General features: G+C 37.7%; 1 protein-coding gene across 1 annotated transcript in view; it reads left to right on the forward strand.

The window, feature by feature from the left end:
• Positions 1–18,579, forward strand: part of LOC126413465 (sodium leak channel NALCN) — a 429,358-nt gene that overhangs the window by 389,811 nt on the left and 20,968 nt on the right. Inside the window, exon 31 of the mRNA XM_050083266.1 lies at positions 11,810–11,932. Coding sequence (XP_049939223.1) covers positions 11,810–11,932 — 123 coding nt within the window. The remainder of the gene's footprint in view (positions 1–11,809; positions 11,933–18,579) is intronic.

Genomic DNA, 18,579 nt, shown 5'->3' on the forward strand with positions numbered 1-18,579 from the left:
CAAGAAATTTTCTAAAACATTTGTGAATAACATTGTTGAGAATTTTTTTTATAGAGTCCACAAAATAACTTGTTGTCTGTAGTTCTGTTTTTTTTCCCCCTGAGAGATGTGTATTCCTAAATTTAACCTTTTATAACTAGATTCTTTGCATTGATGTTGTGTTGATGGAAAATTGATTGGAAGTTCTACATTATAATAGTGTCTTCGTGTACCTGTCAATACATCCACCTTACAGAGTGTTTCAAGAAGAATGACCTGCTTTTGGATGGTAATAATTATGAAACATTAAATGTACCAGCAAGGAAATGTGTGTTGTTTGAAAGTTTGTGGTGTAGAGTTTCAGAAAATTGCCCTTAGATGTCAGTCGATGCATCTTCTCATATTCCAATCAGTCAGAAGTAAGATGGCATCCACTCAACAGAAGTTGTTTCGTGTGCTGTAGTTTGCAAAGAGTGAGTCAGTGATTTTGGTCAATCACTTGTGGGGACTCCAGAACCCCCATGACATTATTGAGCATGAAAAGTGAACATTTTTGGCGCCATTTCTCATAAAAAAGTGTATGGTCCCTTCTTTTTGAGGAAAACACAATGACCAGAATGAATTGGCTTTTCCCACAACTTCAAGAGGACTCTGAAGAATTTATTTCTCAATGTGATGGAGTTCCACCACTCTAGCACAACAATATACATCAGTTTCCCAATGACTATCTGCCTCAGTGCTGGACAGGATGCTCGGGAATCCAAGACAATGCCCTCCATTCTTGGCCTCCGAGATCACCAGACATGACCCTATGTGATTGTGTGTGGGGCTTGGGGGGGGGGGGGGGGCATATGAAGGGAAGTGTGTTAATATTGCCTTTACCTTCTGACACAGAAGAAGTCAAGAGCAGAATAACAGCTGCTGTAACTTCTGTAATAGCAGATAGCCGGCCGGAGTGGCCAAGCGGTTCTAGGCGCTACAGTCTGCTAGTGAACACATAGAGCATTTGTAACAGTGTAGTTAAAACTAAAATTTTGTTAGTATTTTTCAATTAATCCCATGTTTCTAGTATGTTTTATCAATAAATATGGAGTTTTGAAATCGGCCATTCTTTTTGAAACACCCTGTACTGTCAAAATCACAGGCGCTATAAACACCCCACCAATGAGCTCCAGTGCTCTGATTAAATTACATTAACTACTTGTTTAAGTATTGTGAAGGAAGGGTATATATATGTGAGAGAACTTGGGGACACCAGAAGGCTTCAGATAGATTATACACTGAACCACCAAAGAAACTGATATAGACATGCATATTCAAATACAGAGATATGTAAACCAGCAGAATATGGTACTGTGGTCGGCAATGCCTATATAAAACAACAAGTGTCTGGCACGGTTGTTAGTTTAGTTATTGCCGCTGCTGTTGCTGCTGCAGCATTGACAGGTTATCAAGATTTAAGCGAGTTTGAACGTGGTGTTGTTGTCGGTGCATGAGCGATGGGACACATCATCTCCGAGGCAGTGATGAAGTGGGGATTTTCCCATGCGACACATTTCACATGTGTATCATGAATACCAGGAATCTGGTAAAAGATGAAATCTCTGGCATTGCTGAGTCTGGAAAACGTTTCTGCAAGAACAGGACAAATGATGAATGATGAGAATGATTCAACATGACAGAAGTGCAACCCTTCCGCAAATTGCTGCAAGTCTCAATCCCGGGCCATCAACAAGTGAACCAGTCAATGAAACATCATCAATATGGACTTTTGAAGCTGAAGACCCGCTCATGTACCCCTGATGATTGCACGACACAAAGCTTTACGTCTCACCTGGGCCCATCAACACTGCCATTGGATTGTTGATGACAGGAAACATGTTGCCTGGTTGGATGAGTGTCATTTCAAATTGTATCAAGCAGATGGACGTGTATAGGTATGGAGACAATCTCGTGAATCCATAAACCCTGCATGTCAGCAGAGGACTGTTCAAGCTGGTGGAGGTTCTGTAATGGTGTGGGGTGTGTGCAGTTGGAGTGATATGGGACCCCTGATACCTCTAGATATGACTCTGCCAGGTGACATGTACATAAGCATTCTGCCCTTTTTTTATTTATTTACATGTCTAGTTCCGTAGGACCAAATTGAGGAGCAAATCTCCAAGGTCATGGATCATGTCAGTACAAGGAACTACAACATAAAAGTAATAGCAGGTAAAATAAAATGTCCATGAATTTAAAAAAAAGTCAAACCATAAGTTTAAGTAAACGTAATCAACAATATAACATAGGAATCAGCTTAATTTTTCAAGGAACTCCTCGACAGAATAGTAGGAGTGATGCATGAGGAAACTCTTCAGTTTCAATTTGAAAATGCGTGGATCACTGCTAAGATTTTTGAATTCTTGTGGTAGCTTACTGAAAATGGATGCAGCAGTATACTGCACACCTTTCTGTACAAGAGTTAAGGAAGTTCTATCCAAATGCAGATTAGATTTCTACCTAGTATTAGCTGAATGAAAGCTGCTAATTCTTGGGAATAAGCTGATATTGTTAACAAGAAACAACAGTAAAGAATATATATATATTGATAGGCCAAAGTCAGAATACCAAGACTAGTGAACAGGGTTCGACAAGAGCTTTACGAACTTACACCACTTATTGCCCGAACTGCACATTTCTGAGCCAAAAATATCCTTTGAGAATGGGCCAGGTTATCCCAAAATATAATACCATACAACATAAGCTAATGAAAATAAGCAAAGTAGATTAATTTTCGTGTCAAATGATCACTTAATTTGGATACCGTTCGAATAGTAAAAATGGCAGCATGAAGTCTTTGAACAAGATCCTGAATGTGGGCTTTCCACGACAGTTTACTATCTATCTGAACACCCAGAAATTTGAACTGTTCAGTTTCACTAATTGTATACCCATTATGTGAAATTAAAACCGTGTTCTGTTGAAATATGTGTTAGAAACTATAAAAACTGAGTCTTACTGTGATTTAGCGTTCCTTTATTTTCTACAAGCCATGAACTTATGTCATGAACTTCACTGTTTGAAACAGAGTCAATGTTGCACACAGCGTCCTTTACTAACAAGCTAGTGCCTTCAGCGAAGAGAAGTATTTTAGAATTATCTGTAATACTAGAGGGCATATGATTTATATTAATAAGGAACAGGAGTGGCCCCAACACTCATCCCTGGGACAATTCCCCTCCCCCGTTTGACTGTGCCTCCCACATCACAACCATTATAATGACCTTTTGCTGTCTGTTGTTAAAGTAAGAGGTGAACCAATTGTGAGCCACTCCCCGTATTCCATAATGGTCCAACTTCTGGAGAAATATCTTGTGGTCAACACAATCAAACACCTTAGTTGAATCAAAAAATATAGCTTCAAAACCTTTTGTTCAATCCAACCAGTACCTCACATAGAAAAAAGAATATAGTACTTTCAGTTGTTAAACCACTTCTAAAACTGAACTGTACATTTGGCAGCAAATTATGTGATATAAAATGCTCAGTTATCCTTACATACACAGCCTTTTCAATAACTTTATCAAACACTTATGGCATAGAAAAAGGTCTAAAATTGTTGATATTATCCTTTTCTCCATTTTTATAAAGCAGCTTTACTACTCAGTACTTAAATCGTTCAGGAAACTGACCATTCTTAAAGGAAAAAGTACAAATATGGCTAAGTAAAGGGCTAACATGTGCAGTACTGTAATATTCTGCTAGGCACTCCATCATATCCATGAGAGTACTTAGTCTACAGTGATTTAATTATTGATTCAATCTCCCCCTTGTCAGTATCATAGAGGAGTATTTCCTGTAGAAACTAAGTTTTCATTTAATGCACCAGCAATGCTCAGAAAATGATTGTTAAATTCTGTACATATATCTGACTTATCATAACAGAAATATTTTTACTACGAACTGACTTTATATCATTGACCTAGTGCTGCTGACCAGATACTTCTTTCACAACTGACCATATGGTTTTAATTTTATCCTGTGAATTAGCTATTCTATTTGCATACACATACTCTTTGCCTTCCTAATAACATTTTTAAGCATCGTACAGCACTGTTTGTAATGGGCTACTATAGCTTGATTGTGACTACTTCTAACATTTTGATATAATTCCTGCTTTGTTCTACATGATATCCTTATCCTATTAGTCATCCACCCAGGCTGCCTTTTACTGCTAGTACACTGTTCAGTACATTCCAAGGGAAGGCAGCCCTCAAAGGCCATGAGAAATCTGCTAAGGAAAGCATTATATTTGTCATCTATGTTATTGGCACTATAAAATTCCTGCCACTCTCGTTCCTTAATAAGGTTTAGAAAAACCCTTTATTGCCATTGTATCATCTTTCCTACGTAGTATGTAATTATATATAACATTTTATTGTGTACAAAAGCCTTTTAGTGTTAAAATTTGCACATCATGGTCTGTAAGGCCATTTACTCTTTTACTAACTGAATGCCCATCTAGTAATGAAGAATGAATAATAATATTGGCTGTGGCTATGCTACTGTTACCCTGTATCCTGGTTGGAAAAAACACAGTCTGCATAAGGTCATATGAGTTTGGGAGATCTACCAGCATCCTTTTTCTTGCACAATGACATACGAAATTAATATTGCAGTCATCACATATAACTAATTTTTGGTACTTCCAATAAAGTGAACCAAGAACCCTCTCTAGCTTGAGCAGAAATGCTCTGAAGTCAAGAGTTAGGGGACCTATAAACAACAACAATTAGAAGTTTAGTTTCAATAAATTTAACTCCCCCTGCGCAACATTCAAATAACTGTTCAGTGCAGTGCCATGACACATCTATGGACTGAAATGAAATACTGTTTTTTACATACATGGCCACCCCTGCTCCTCAAAGAAGACCTTGAAAAACAGCCAGCTGATCTGTATCCTGGTAAAGGAAGCCTCATTTAAGTTGTGCTCTGATATACCAATAATGTCAGAGCCAACATCTATAAGCAGTTCACTAACTTTATCTCTAATCCCTCTTATGTTTTGATAAAATATGCTAATTCCTGTACTACTTGGATATCTGGCGTCCTTTGAAAGTGATTCCTTTGTTAGAGGGACTTCCTTTAAGCAGCTGACTTCAATTTAAAAAAGCATGAAGGTGAGGCCAATCATGATGCTGAAACAGTTGCATGAAATGCACAATAGTGTCAACTGTTTGAGTACCTGCATCCATTCATGTCTTTGTGCATTCTGACAGACTTGGGCAATTCCAGTAGGACAATGCAACACCCCGCATGTCCATAATTGCTACAGAGTGGCTCCAGGAACACTTTTCTGAGTTTAAACACTTCCTCTGGCTACCAAACTCCCCAGACATGAACATTATTGAGCATATCTGGGATATCTAGTAACATGCAGTTCTGAAGAGATCTCCACCCCCTCGAACCTTACGGATTTATGGACAGCTGTGTGGGATTCATGGTGTCAATTCCCTCCAGCACTACTTCAGACTTTAGTCAAGTCCATACTGTGTCATGTTGTAGCACTTCTGCATGCTCAAGGGGGCACTACACGATATTAGGCAGGTGTACCAGTTTCTATGGCTCTTCAGTATATAATGGTATACCATAGGAGACAAATAGGTAGTGCTGAGAAATAAAACAGTGAAGACTGCAGAGGATCAAATGGGTAAAAAGACAAGGCCCTATAGAAATCCTTGGGTAACACACTAGATACTGAATTTAATTGAAAAAAAAAGGGAAAATACAAAAATAAAGAATATGAAGCAGGCAAAAAGGAATACAGAAGTCTAAAAATGAGATTGACAGAAAGTGCAAATTGGCTGGGTAGGTGTGGTTAGAGTGCATTGATCAAAGTTGTAGAAGCATGCTTGGCTATAGGAAAGATAGATGCTACCCACAGAAAAAGTAGAGAGATGTTTGGGGAAAAGGGAGGCAACTGTATGAATATCAAGAAGTCAGATGGCAAGCCAGTACTAAGCAAAGAAGGGAAATTTGAGAAATGGAAGGAATATATAGTTCAGATACAATGGAAATGGAGCATGAAGACAATGTTGTAGAAAGGGAAAAGGAAGTAACGAAAACCTAAACTGTAACAAAGTTCCTGAAGCAGATGACATACCCTCAAAATGATTGAAATCCTTGGAAGGCAAAACAATGCCAACTGGTGTGTAGGATATATGAGATAGCCAGAATGTCCTCATACTTCAAGAAGAATGCAGTAATGCCAATTCCAAAAAGAGCAGGTTGCGACAGGTGTCAGTGTTATTGAACTACCAGTTTAAGTAGGCATAGTTGCAAAATATTAATAGGAATTATTAACAGAAGATTGGAAAAACTGATACAGGACAACCCTAGGAAAGATCAGTTTGGTTGGCTTCCACAGAAATGCAAGAAAATGTTAAGCAATACTGGCCCAACAACTTGTCTTAGAAGATGAGTGAAAGAAAGTAAACCCATGTCTGTAGCAGTTGTAGATTTATTAGAGGAAATTAGATGAAAATGAGACATGTGGAAGAAAATAAGTAAACTGTTTATTAATTCAAAAGTAATTTCCACAAATGCCAGTACATTTATTCCACTGTGTGACAAGATGGTCAGTGCCTTCATAGAAAAATGTTTGCAACTGCCTGTGGGACCATGATTGTACCCATGTATGTACCTCTTCATCTGTAGCAAATCAGTGGCCACAGATGTCTTTCTTCAGGTCTCCAAATGTATGGAAATTGCATGGGCAGATATTGGAACTGTATGGAGGATGTGTAAGGGCTTCCCAGCAAAACTTCTGCAGTATAGTCAAAACAACCTTGGGAACATGTGGATAGGTTCACACATTGCCACGGTTGTTTCAATTATGTTGTGGAAATTTCACTGAGAAGCCCTTACACATTCTCCACACGGTGCCAATCTCTCCCCATGTGATACCTGTATGTTTTGAGATCAGAGGAAAAACATCTGTGGCCATCAATTTGCTTTGGATGAAGAGATGCAAGCCTGGGTACAATCCTGGTTCTGCAAACATTTGTACATTAAGACACGGACTGTCTTGTTTCACAGTGGGATAGATTTCTTAACAGTCATGGTAATTACTTTTGAAATAATAAACAGTTAACTTACTTTTTCTGTCTTTTTTATTGACTGCCCCTTCTAGATAAAAGTTGTGATAGTGTTGATGAAATATTATTCACAGTTTGTACAGAAATTGAACTGCAGTTATGTGAATCAAAAGACATGAAAGGGAAGCAGTAATTGACAAAATAAGAAATAAAAACTTTGAAGTTTGCCAATAACATTGCAATTGTATCATAGACTTATAAGAACAGTTGAACAGGATGGACTGTGTCTTGAAAAGTGGTTATAAAATGAACATCAACAAAAATAAAACAATGATAAAGGAATAAAGACATATTATATCAAGTGCTGCTGAAGAAAGTAGATTAGGAAATGTGATACGAAAAGTAGTAGAGTAGTAAAGTAACTGATGATTGACAATAATAAGGAAAGCAATTCTGAAAGAGAGAAATTTGTTAACATCAGATATAAATTTCAATATTATAAATTCTTTTCTGAAAGTATTTGCCTGAAGTGTAGCCTTGCATGGAAGTGAAAGACTGACAATAAACAACTCAGGCAAGAAGAGAATAGAAGCTTTTGAAACGTTATGGTACAGGAGAATCCTGAAGATTAGATGGACAGATTGAATGACTAATAAGAAGGAACCATATCAATTGGGGAAAAAACAAATTTAAGGTGCAATCTTACTAAAAAAAAAAGGATTGATTGTTATGACAAATCTTTAAGACATCTAGGAACCATCACTTTGGTAATTCAGCTTAGTGTGGGGGTAAAAATTGTAGAGAGAGATCAAGGTTTGAATATTGTAGCTGATTCAAATCTACCTCTACATACATACTTCACAAGTCTCCGTAAGGGGAGTGGTGGAGAATATATTCTACCACTACTAATCATTTCCTTTCCTGATCCACTTGCAAATTGAGTGAGGGAAAAGCAACTGCCTATATACCTCTGTAAGAGATCTAATTGCTCTTATCTTATCGTCATGGTTCTTAGGCAAAATGTACATTGGCAGTAGTGGATTTGTTTTGCAGTCAGCTTCAGATGCCAGTTCTTCAAATTTCCTCAGTAGTGCTCCACCATGGATTCCCATTTGAGTTCACGAACCATCTTGTAATACTCTTGTGTTGCCGCAATATACCAGTAATAAATCTAGCTGTCCACCTCTGAACTGCCTCAATGTTGTCGTTTAATCTGACCTGATGGCGATCCCAAACACTCAAACATTATCAAGTGTGGGTCACATTAATGTTGTGCACATGTTCTCTTTTACAGGTGAACCAAACCCCTCCAAAAATTCACCCTTTAAACAGAAGTCAACCATTCACCTTCCCTACTACAATCCTTATTTGCTTTTTGCATTTAATATTGCTTGGCAATGTTACCCTAGCTACTTAATCGAGGTGACTGTGTCAAGCAACACATTAATTATGCTGTATTCTAATGTTACAAGTTTGTTTTTCCTACTTATCTGAGCAAGCTACTGTTCATCATGTCAACTAGAAATTTCGTCCAAGTCATTGTGTATACTTCTACAGTCACTCAATGATGACACATTGCAAATACACGACAGCATTATCAGCAAACATCCCCAGATTGCTGCTCATCCTGTCCATCAGATCATGTATGTACGATATTATTATAATTAAAGTTCCAGTTCCACAATGCTGTAAAAAAAAAAGAAACACTCCTCATGCTGATGTCGAATCAAAAAAGAATATTATCGAAAAAGTGGCAAATGTTATGGAAACAGAAAAAGTTTAACAAGACTTTTCCCACTAAATGCCACTGTAAGAATCATAACATAAGTGAGTTGTACATAAAACCAATTGTATTGTACAATGTGCATGACCTCACAAGTTTGGCATTCAACAGTTATGGCACTGTTAGGTAATCCCACCTACTATGGAAAGGTTGTACCACACTGGATGGGGGAAAATCGGTTTTTAACTGCCCTAAGACCAAAAATCACATAAAGGCAACAATTAAATCAGTTTTTAATTGTTGTGAGATTGGCACAAGGCATGTTGAATATGCTGTCCCCCAGTTTCATCCAAAAGTTGAAATTGAGAAACAGCATATTCCACAAAAGATTGGAGTGCCTCAAGGGTCATGCTCAAAATGTGCTGTGCAATGCGTGCCTTCAATTCATCTATGTTTGTAATCAGAGCATTGAACCAATATCTTTCAGAAAACCACACAGCGTGAAGTCACATGGATTAAGAAGAAGTGATCTGAATGACCAGGCTGTAGGGAAATGACAGCTGATAATTGCAGCATTTCCAAAATGTCAGTGCAGCAGCTGCTTCCTTGCTGTGCAATGTGCAGAGGAGTTCCATCTTGCATAAAAATGACCTTACCCACATACCCACAGTGTTGAAGGGTTGGAATGACATTGGTGTGCAAAAGACTGTAATGGCATTTGCCAGGTAACAAGACACACAGGAATCATCGTGTCAAAAATATATTGTCCTATGATAAATGATGCCATCAATTCACACCACACAGTTACGTTTGCAGAATGAAGCAAAACCAGTTGATGTGCAGGTGGATTTTCCATTGCCCATATTCTGCAATCCTTTGTATTGGCATGTCCTTAAAGATGGAAATGAGCTTAGTCTGTCCATAGAATCTCCCATGGCCAAATGTTCACTTCCATGCAAGCAAGTAATTCTAGAGCAAATGTTTGTCTTACTGACAGATCAGCATGAAGTAACTCCTGAATGTGGATACTTTTGTATGGATAGCAGTGCAAGATGTTTGGTAGAATTTTATGTGCTGTGCACACAGGCCATGTCCAAAGTTCAGACAATTCCCCATTCAATGAGTGTTTGCACGCCATTGCATGACCCCCTGATGTTCTGTGGCCACATCTTCTACTAGTATCAGATCAACTGTTTACCTCTCTCTGGCACATTACACTTCAAAAGAAACTATCTTTTCAAGTGTTGCTATCATTTTCTCCAGACCCATGGCAGACAACCTCTTTTTTCGTACCCTAGTGTGTCCAGAACTTCTTTAGAGCTTTACCGGCAGCACATGATCCTGCATTGAGACAGTCATGCTAAGAATCTCAGATGCAAATGAGGCACAGCCATGTATCCCACCTCTTTTATTTAGCATATTCTGCCACTTACAGTGCCATGTAGTGGTAAAATTTTCATTAATTTTTTTTACATAACATTTTCCCCTTCTGCAATAATGTTTAATTCAACTTTGACTTCATTCTTTACAGTGATTCATTTTTTGCCTTGTTTTGAATCTAGGACTTTAGTTATAACCGCCCTGTATGTGGAGAATAAGAGCAGTCCTATCGCACTTCCCTGGGGCACCCTAACAATACCCTCATGTTGCTATCAAGAACAATGTACTGGGTTCTATTACTTAAGAAGCCTTTGAACCACTTGTGTATGATGGGAAAAGGGCAAATTGAGTTTTGCATGAACGAAACTTTCTAAATCTGTGCTGATTTGTGGGCAGAGGCCTTTCTGTCTCAATGAAATATATTATATACAGTCTGAGAATATGTTCAAGAACTCTGCCACAAGCCAGTGTTAAGGAAACTTGTCTGTAACTTTGCGGATCCGTTCTTTCGCCCTTCTTTTGTATAGGAGTCACCTGTGCTTTTTTCCAGTCACTTGGGACTCTGCACTGGGTGAGAGAGTCACGATAAATGCAAGTTAAGTAAGGGGCCAATGCCATAGAGTATGCTCAGTAAAACTGGGGATTCCATTCAGACCTGGTGTCTTATTCATTTTCAACTCTTTCAGTTGCTTCTCTACACTATGGATGCCTATTACTATCTCCCCCATACAGGAGTCTGTGTGATGCTCAGATGATGGTACATTTGTGTGATCCTCCTTTCCAAAATCTAAAACTTTAGCTTTGCTTTTGCTGTCTTCTATTATCACAGTGAACTGGTCAATGAGTGACTGGATATAAGCCTTTGACCTGCTCAGAAATTTTACAAAGGACCAGAATTTCCTTGGGTTCTTAGCAAGGTCTTTCACTAAGATAACACGGTGGTAGTTGTATGTTTCACACATTGAGTTTTTACACACACACAAATTTGTACTAACTTTTGCCTCTCGTTATGGATGTAATATGCAGTAGTTATTCAGAGATAAAAAGACTTGCACAAGAGAGACTTCTGTGGAGAGAGTCTTCACATTGAAGACCACAACAGCCACCTCCATGAGTTATTGATGCTAGCTGTTAATGTAACTGCATGCTTTTGAGAATCTATGTCTTGGCTCGACTTCAGTGAGAGTTTCATGATGATGATAATAATAATAATAATAATAATCACACACACACACACACACACACAAAATGAACAATGCTGCTCAGATATTTGACGAGGAACTATTTTTCATACTTTATTATTGCATAAGGACCTATCTGTATTAATTTGCTAGCCCACTGTCACTGAGTTGACTAAATTTTGCAGAGGCTATCACTGCTTAAAGTATCAGTTAAATACTGAAAATACTCTAGCACGAATATTCCCAAACAAACAGTTCCTTACTAATGCAAGCAGTTTCAATTTTTTTTAGTCAAGATGTGTGTGTGTGTGTGTGTGTGTGTGTGTGTGTGTGTGTGTGTGTGTGTGTGTGTGTTTGTGTGTAGAGAGAGAGAGAGAGAGAGAGAGAGAGAGAGAGAGAGAGAGAGAATTTTAAGTGGTATCTGTTGTATGTATACCAAATGCCTATGGTTGATTATATATTTTCAGAAACAACAGAACAGTCTGATAGCTGGTCTAAGAGCCACCAATGAAACAGCCCCAGTGCAAGACCACCCAGAAGACAAAATAAAAGAGAACAGTGTTGACAGGGACAGTGAAGGAGACTCTAAGGTAAATTATCATTCATTATGATAATGAGACTGCCATATTTTTAGAACTTATAAACCTAACTATTGTCAAACAATGCTAAAATGAGAAACTGTAAATAAATTGAGAAGTTACAGGCTGTAATCAAAGTAGAAGTCAAGCCCACACTTATGAAATGAATGTTGGTGGCAGGTGTGTAAATCCCACTTTTCCATCTTGGACCAACTCTTAATGAAGTGCTTTCCCCCATTCTGTCATGAATTGTCAAACTGTGTATCTGAGTCATATGAATGACTGTGATGAGTGCTTGTGCAGTGTATGCTATGTTTCTATTATTACAGTTGAAAGAAAAAAAAGGGCGTGGGGGAACCTAGTGCTGTCCCTATCCTACTCTTCTTGAGAATAGCAGCAAGGAAGCTGCTAAGCTTATTGTCTCTATCCAACAGACTATTCACCATTAACAATATTACATGCCCTTACTATGTGAGAAACTGCTGCCAGTATTGATATTTAATACAGGATGTTGCAAAGACAAACCATAATAGAAATTTTATAAAGCAGGACTTTTTAAACTGAAGAAATAGTAGTGTAATGGCCCCACATACCAACAGGTGCTCTCCGTCATATTTACTTAACAAAGTGTAGTGAAGCTATCAACTTTTGTTTGATGTCATGTACCACTTGTGACAGTCTTCAGTTTTCTGACAACATGACAAAATTTTTCAAGGCACCATTAGTCATCATCTTTTTTAATAAATAATCACAAAATTGCTGTTGTGTAAGAGATGATTACAGTAGTATCCTAGAAGGTGCCACCACCAACCAAATGTGAAACAAATTATCTGAAATCTGTACACTTTCTGAAGGTGAACTTTTGAATTTTTAAACTAGATTAGATTACATTTACTTTCATTCCAATTGATCCATAGTAAGGAGGTCCTCCAGGATGTATAACATGTCAAAAAAACAGTAATACATGATAAATATTTACAACTAAAACAAATAAGCAAATATACCTTTCTCAGGTCCCAAGTGGAATGATTGTCTCTCTCTCTTTTTTTTTAATGAGCACTATATGAAAGGATCACTTTACAACACTCATTTACTAAGATCACATTACCGCACTGAATTTAAAATTTTAAAAATGTTTTTTTTTATTTATTTATAAGGTAATGAACATATAATAGAACTACTACAATACTTATTTACAATGAACACATTACTGACTGAAATGGTGCAGAAGTTAGATCGTACTTTATAAAAATCAGTTGCTTCTACTGAGAAATTCATCAATGGAGAAGAAGTTGGCCACCAATAAATCCTTTAGGCTTTTCTTAAACTGAATTTCATCGCTTGTTAAACTTTTCATGGCTGCTGGCAATTTATTGAAAATGTTTGCTCCTGAATAATGCACACCTTTTTGTGCAAGAGTAAGTGACTTTAAATCCTTTTGAATATTATCCTTATTTCTAGTATTGATTCCATGAACTGAGCCGTTGATTTGATAAAGTGATATATTTTAATGACAAATTTCATTAAGGAAATAAATATATTGGGAATCAGTAATTAGTATCCCTAGTTCCCTAAACAGGCCTCTGCAGGATGTTCTTGAGTTCACACTACATATAACTCTTATTGCACATTTTAGTGCTTGGAAAACTTTAGCTTGGCTTGATGAATTAACCCAAAAAATAATCCCATAATGACTTTACAGAGTGAAATTAAGCATAGTATCTTCTATGTCTGACAGAATTCGCACTGCAAATAGAGATTTGTTTAGAAGCTTCAGCATTTCTGGGGTGTGCTCCTCTCAGTTGAATTTATTATCAAGCTGTAATCCCAAGAATTTAACACTGTCCACTTATTCTATATGCTTGTCCGCATATGTTAGGCATATACTCATGGGACACCCCTTACATGTTCTGAACTGCATATAGTGTGTTTCTTCAATCTTTAGTGACAAAGAATTGGCTAGGAACCAGTGTTAATGTCCACAAATATTTTATTAGCTGATCTTTCTAAGACTACAGTTGATTTGCTATTTATTGCAATGTTTGTAACATTGGCAAACAAAACAAACTTGGCATCTGGTAATGTTAATGATGAAAAGTCATTGATATACACACAAAAAAGTAAGGCCCCTAAGGTGGAACCTTGTGGGACCCCACATGTAATTAGTTCCCAGTTGGATGATGCCTGGTAGCTTAATACGTGTCTCTTTCCTAATAACATCCTTTGTTTCCTGACAGAGATATAAGATTTAAACCAGTTTGCAGCATTTCCTCTTACACCATAATATTCTAATTTACTTAAAAGGATATTGTGATTTACATTTGGCAGATCACAAAGCAAACCAGTTGCCTGCAGTTTTTTGTCTAATGAATTAAGTACATTTTCACTGTAAGTGTCGATAGCAAAGTACATTTTCATTGTAAGTGTCGATAGCCTTCTCAGTATCAGAACCCTTCAGAAATCTGAACTGTGAGTTTGACAGTATGTTATTTGTGATAAGATTGTTATATAGCCAATTGTACATTACCTTTTCTAAAATTTTTGAGCCTGCTGGCAAAAGTAAAGTTGGACAGAAGTTTGGTGCTATTTCTGTATTTCCCTTCTTAAACTTCAGCAAATTTCAACCATTCAAGAAATATTCTACTGATAAACAACTGGTTACACAGATAGCTTAATATGTTAGTTAACTCAGAATCACATTCTTTAATTAACTTTGTTGATATTTCATCATACCCACTAGATGTCTTTGATTTTAAAGATTTTATGATGGACATTAGTTCTGCTGGGGTAGTGAAGGTCAAATTCATATTATGAAAGTTACTTGAAATGTCTGGTCTGAGCTATCCCATGGCAGCATCTACAGAACCTGACAACCCTATAGTTTCAGTAACAGTTATAAAATGTTTGTTAAAAAATTCTGCAACACTATACCCATCTGTCACCAATGTATCGTGTACTCTTAATGTTATTTGCCTCCCTTCATGTCTGATTCCACCGGTCTCCTCCTTTGCTATATCCCATATTGTCTTTATTTCAGTAACAGTTATAAAATGTTTGTTAAAAAGTTCTGCAACACTATACCCATCTGTCACCAATGTATCGTGTACTCTTAATGCTATTTGGCCCCCTTCATGTCTGGTTCTACCGGTCTCCTCCTTTGCTATATCCCATATTGTCTTTATTTTGTTATCTGATATGACTATCTTTTCCTTGTAATATATTTGCTTTGATGTCCATATTACAGTCTTTAATGTTTTGCAGTGTTTCTTGTGATGTGCTATAGCACCAACATCAGAACTGTTTCAGATTGACAGATACAGTTTTCTTTTTGTTTTACAAGATTCCTTGAGTAATCCGTGGCTTCTTTGTAGACTCTGCTCTAACCTTGGTTAGTCGTGGGGGGAAACAGTGTTCAAATAAGGTAAGCACTTTATTGGCAAAAGTGTTATATTTTTCATTTATGCCATGAGCACTGTTAACGTCACTCCAGTGAATGTCTCTGAGGAGTGTCCTAAAATAATCGATAAAATAATTAATTCATTAATTTTATTTCTCAGTCCTTGAATAAGATAGCTGACATTTCACATTGACTGAGTTAAAATGGGGTAGAGTTGAAATTTCTGATTGATTACCCTCTTGATTTCAGATTTAACAGATTTTATATCCTGTTCAGTATTAACATTTAACAGAAGGAACTGCATGTCATGGTCTGAGAGGCCATTGACTATTGGTTTTGTAATATAATTTTGTTCATTGGATTTTTCTATAAAGATATTATCAATGTCTGTTTGTGACCAATGGCTACCTTAGTTGGGAACTTTACAGTTGGAATTAAATTGAATAATAGTGTTACTAACTCAAATAAGTTCTTATTAGGAGAGTCTTTAAGGAAATCTACATTGAAGTCACTAGCAACCAATATTTCTTTGTTTTGGGTTGTTAAATGGGCCAGTACAGCTTCAAGGTGGTTTTCGAACAGATTAAAGTCTATGCAGTTGCTCGATATACACTTAATATTATGAAGGATTTTTTGTGAAAATCTAGTTCTGTTGCACATGATTCCACATGCTGTTCTAGGCAAAATTTATGCATGTCTATATTCTTAAATTTATGACAGTTCCTGATGAATGTGGCAACTCCTCCTTTCTCCATTTCTGCTCTACAAAAGTGAGATGCTAAACTAAATCCTGTAATAAGTGAAAGTTCTATACCTGTGGTCACATGATGTTCAGATAGGCAGGTTATGTCAGCTGGGTTTGTGGACTCTAATTCATCTATGCAGATAATTAATTCTTAATTTTATTTCTCAGTCCTTGAATAAGATAGCTGACATTTCACATTGACTGAGTTAAAATGGGGTAGAGTTGAAATTTCTGATTGTTGAAAATTCTTAACCAACAGCTGTTTATGCTGATCTAATAAGCTATAATTATGTTTTTTGGTTTCTTACTCAAACTGAAGGTTTGTCTCAATCCTAACCTCTCTTAAAACTTGGTTTCTTTCTGTCCTCCCTACCCTAAAAAAGGGTCTTCTCTGAATCAGTCGCATTTTATTACTCATGACAGTGCCTCCCCCCTTTAAGATTCCTGCTATTTTCCCAGCCAGTTTACCCTTCCCTTTCCTGTTGAGGTGAAGGCCATGCCTAGTATAATCACACCTATTGAGAGAACTCCAAATTAACTCTCCTGACAGAAGAGTTCAAATGAATTTGGTCATGGCACCTAAGAATGGATACAAACCCAACACTAGTCTGCTTCGATGCTGATGCAATCTTTGCCAGGTCACACTCTATACTGTACCCGGGACCTCGGTCAGTACTATTACCTGGCCCACCCACTACAACCACAGGGTCTTCCTTAGTGAAATATTTGCAGAGTGACCCTAAATCCTCTGTCACCTGCTCCAGACCAGCACTATGTTTAAAAACATTTTGGTGACGAGTATCCTAGTTCATCCTGCAAAATTTGGCCAACACCTCTTTTATGGGAACTACCTAACAACAACACTTTCTTTCTATTTACTGATTTCCCTACGTACTTACTTTTCAATTTGACGCTGAAAGTTTGTTGTACCCTGTCTACACCTGTAACTGCTTGAGGCTCACCAGCTTCTAACTGAACCAACAGGTCAAATCTATTTTCCACATTCACCACGAAGCTGTCAGACAAAGTTCTAGGTCTGTTCCTCCTATTGCTTGTTGCCACTTCCCACTGTTCTTTACCCTTCTCCCTCCTTAACCTGTCAAGATCTCCCCTGGCCTTATCAAACTCAGCCTGAAGGCAGCAATTTTCCCCTCCTGTTCTAGTATCTTCCTATCTCTACTACATATGCTACAAAGCCACTGATGAGTCTCATTTACTTCCCCTATTCCCACGCCACTACAGTCACCCACATGGAAAAAACTACAACACCCGTCACACCAAAGCCCCAACCTAACAATTCTATGGCAAGTCAAGCACTTTTCACTCATGATAAACATAATAGTTTATTAAGAAAAAAATCAGTTAATTACAGATATACACGAAATTATGATTCCACAAATTTGGCCTATACGCAACTGTATGTAAACAAAAACCACAGTACAAAGTTTCTGAAACAACAACTTAAGCTTTATGCTACTTTCCGGAAATGTGAGTTAAATAATGAAGAGATATACTACAGTTAAATTGCTGGAGAGAGTAAAGAACAATGAAATGAAATTCTATAGATTTGCAGTGGCAAAACATAAAAAGAAAATATGACTATAACCCGACTACAACCTTTTCACATTTTCTGCTATATTATGTAAAGAAAAGTGAAACCGTTAATGGTACACTTAAAAAACACACTAATGCACCTACACATATCAAAAACAGTTTTGCATCACCTCAGTACCGAGAGTTCTGAAACCTGTACAGAAAATTGGAACAGAGATCAACATAAACATCATTTCCGCCCTTTTTATTGCTCATGAAAACCACACATTGCATGTTGAACCATCATACAGCGAGACCTTCAGAGGTGGTGGTCGTCCAGATTGCTGTACACACCGGTACCTCTAATAACCAGTAGCACATCCTCTTGCATTGATGCATGCCTGTATTCGTCAGGGCATACTACCCACAAGTTCATCAAGGCACTTTTGGTCCAGAGTGTCCCACTTCTTAACGGTGACTCAGCGTAGATCCCTCAGAGTGGTTGGTGGGCCACATCGTCCATAAACAGTCCTTTTTATCTGTCCCAGACATGTTCATGTCTGGAGAACACGCTAGCCACTCTGGTCGGGCAATTTCGTTATCCTGAAGGAAGTCATTCACAAAATGTGCATGATGCGGGCGTGAATTGTCATCTGGTATGGTTGCACTATCGGTCAGAGGATGGCATTCACATATCATACAGCTGTTATGACACTTTCCATGACCCCCAGCAGCATACGTCAGCCCAACATAATGCCACCCCACAACATCAGGGAACCTCCTCCTTCCTGCACTCACTGGACAGTGTGTCTAAGGTATTTCGCCAGACCAGGTTGCCTCCAAACATGTCTCTCACGATTGTCTGGTTGAAGGCAAATGCAACACTCATCAGTGAAGAGAATGTGATGCCAATCCTAAGCGGTCCATTCGTCATGTTGTTGGGCCCATCTGTAACACGCTTCAAGGTGTCATGGTTGCAAAGAT

Source organism: Schistocerca serialis, chromosome 1, assembly GCF_023864345.2.
Source record: "Schistocerca serialis cubense isolate TAMUIC-IGC-003099 chromosome 1, iqSchSeri2.2, whole genome shotgun sequence".
Lineage (NCBI taxonomy): Eukaryota > Metazoa > Arthropoda > Insecta > Orthoptera > Acrididae > Schistocerca > Schistocerca serialis.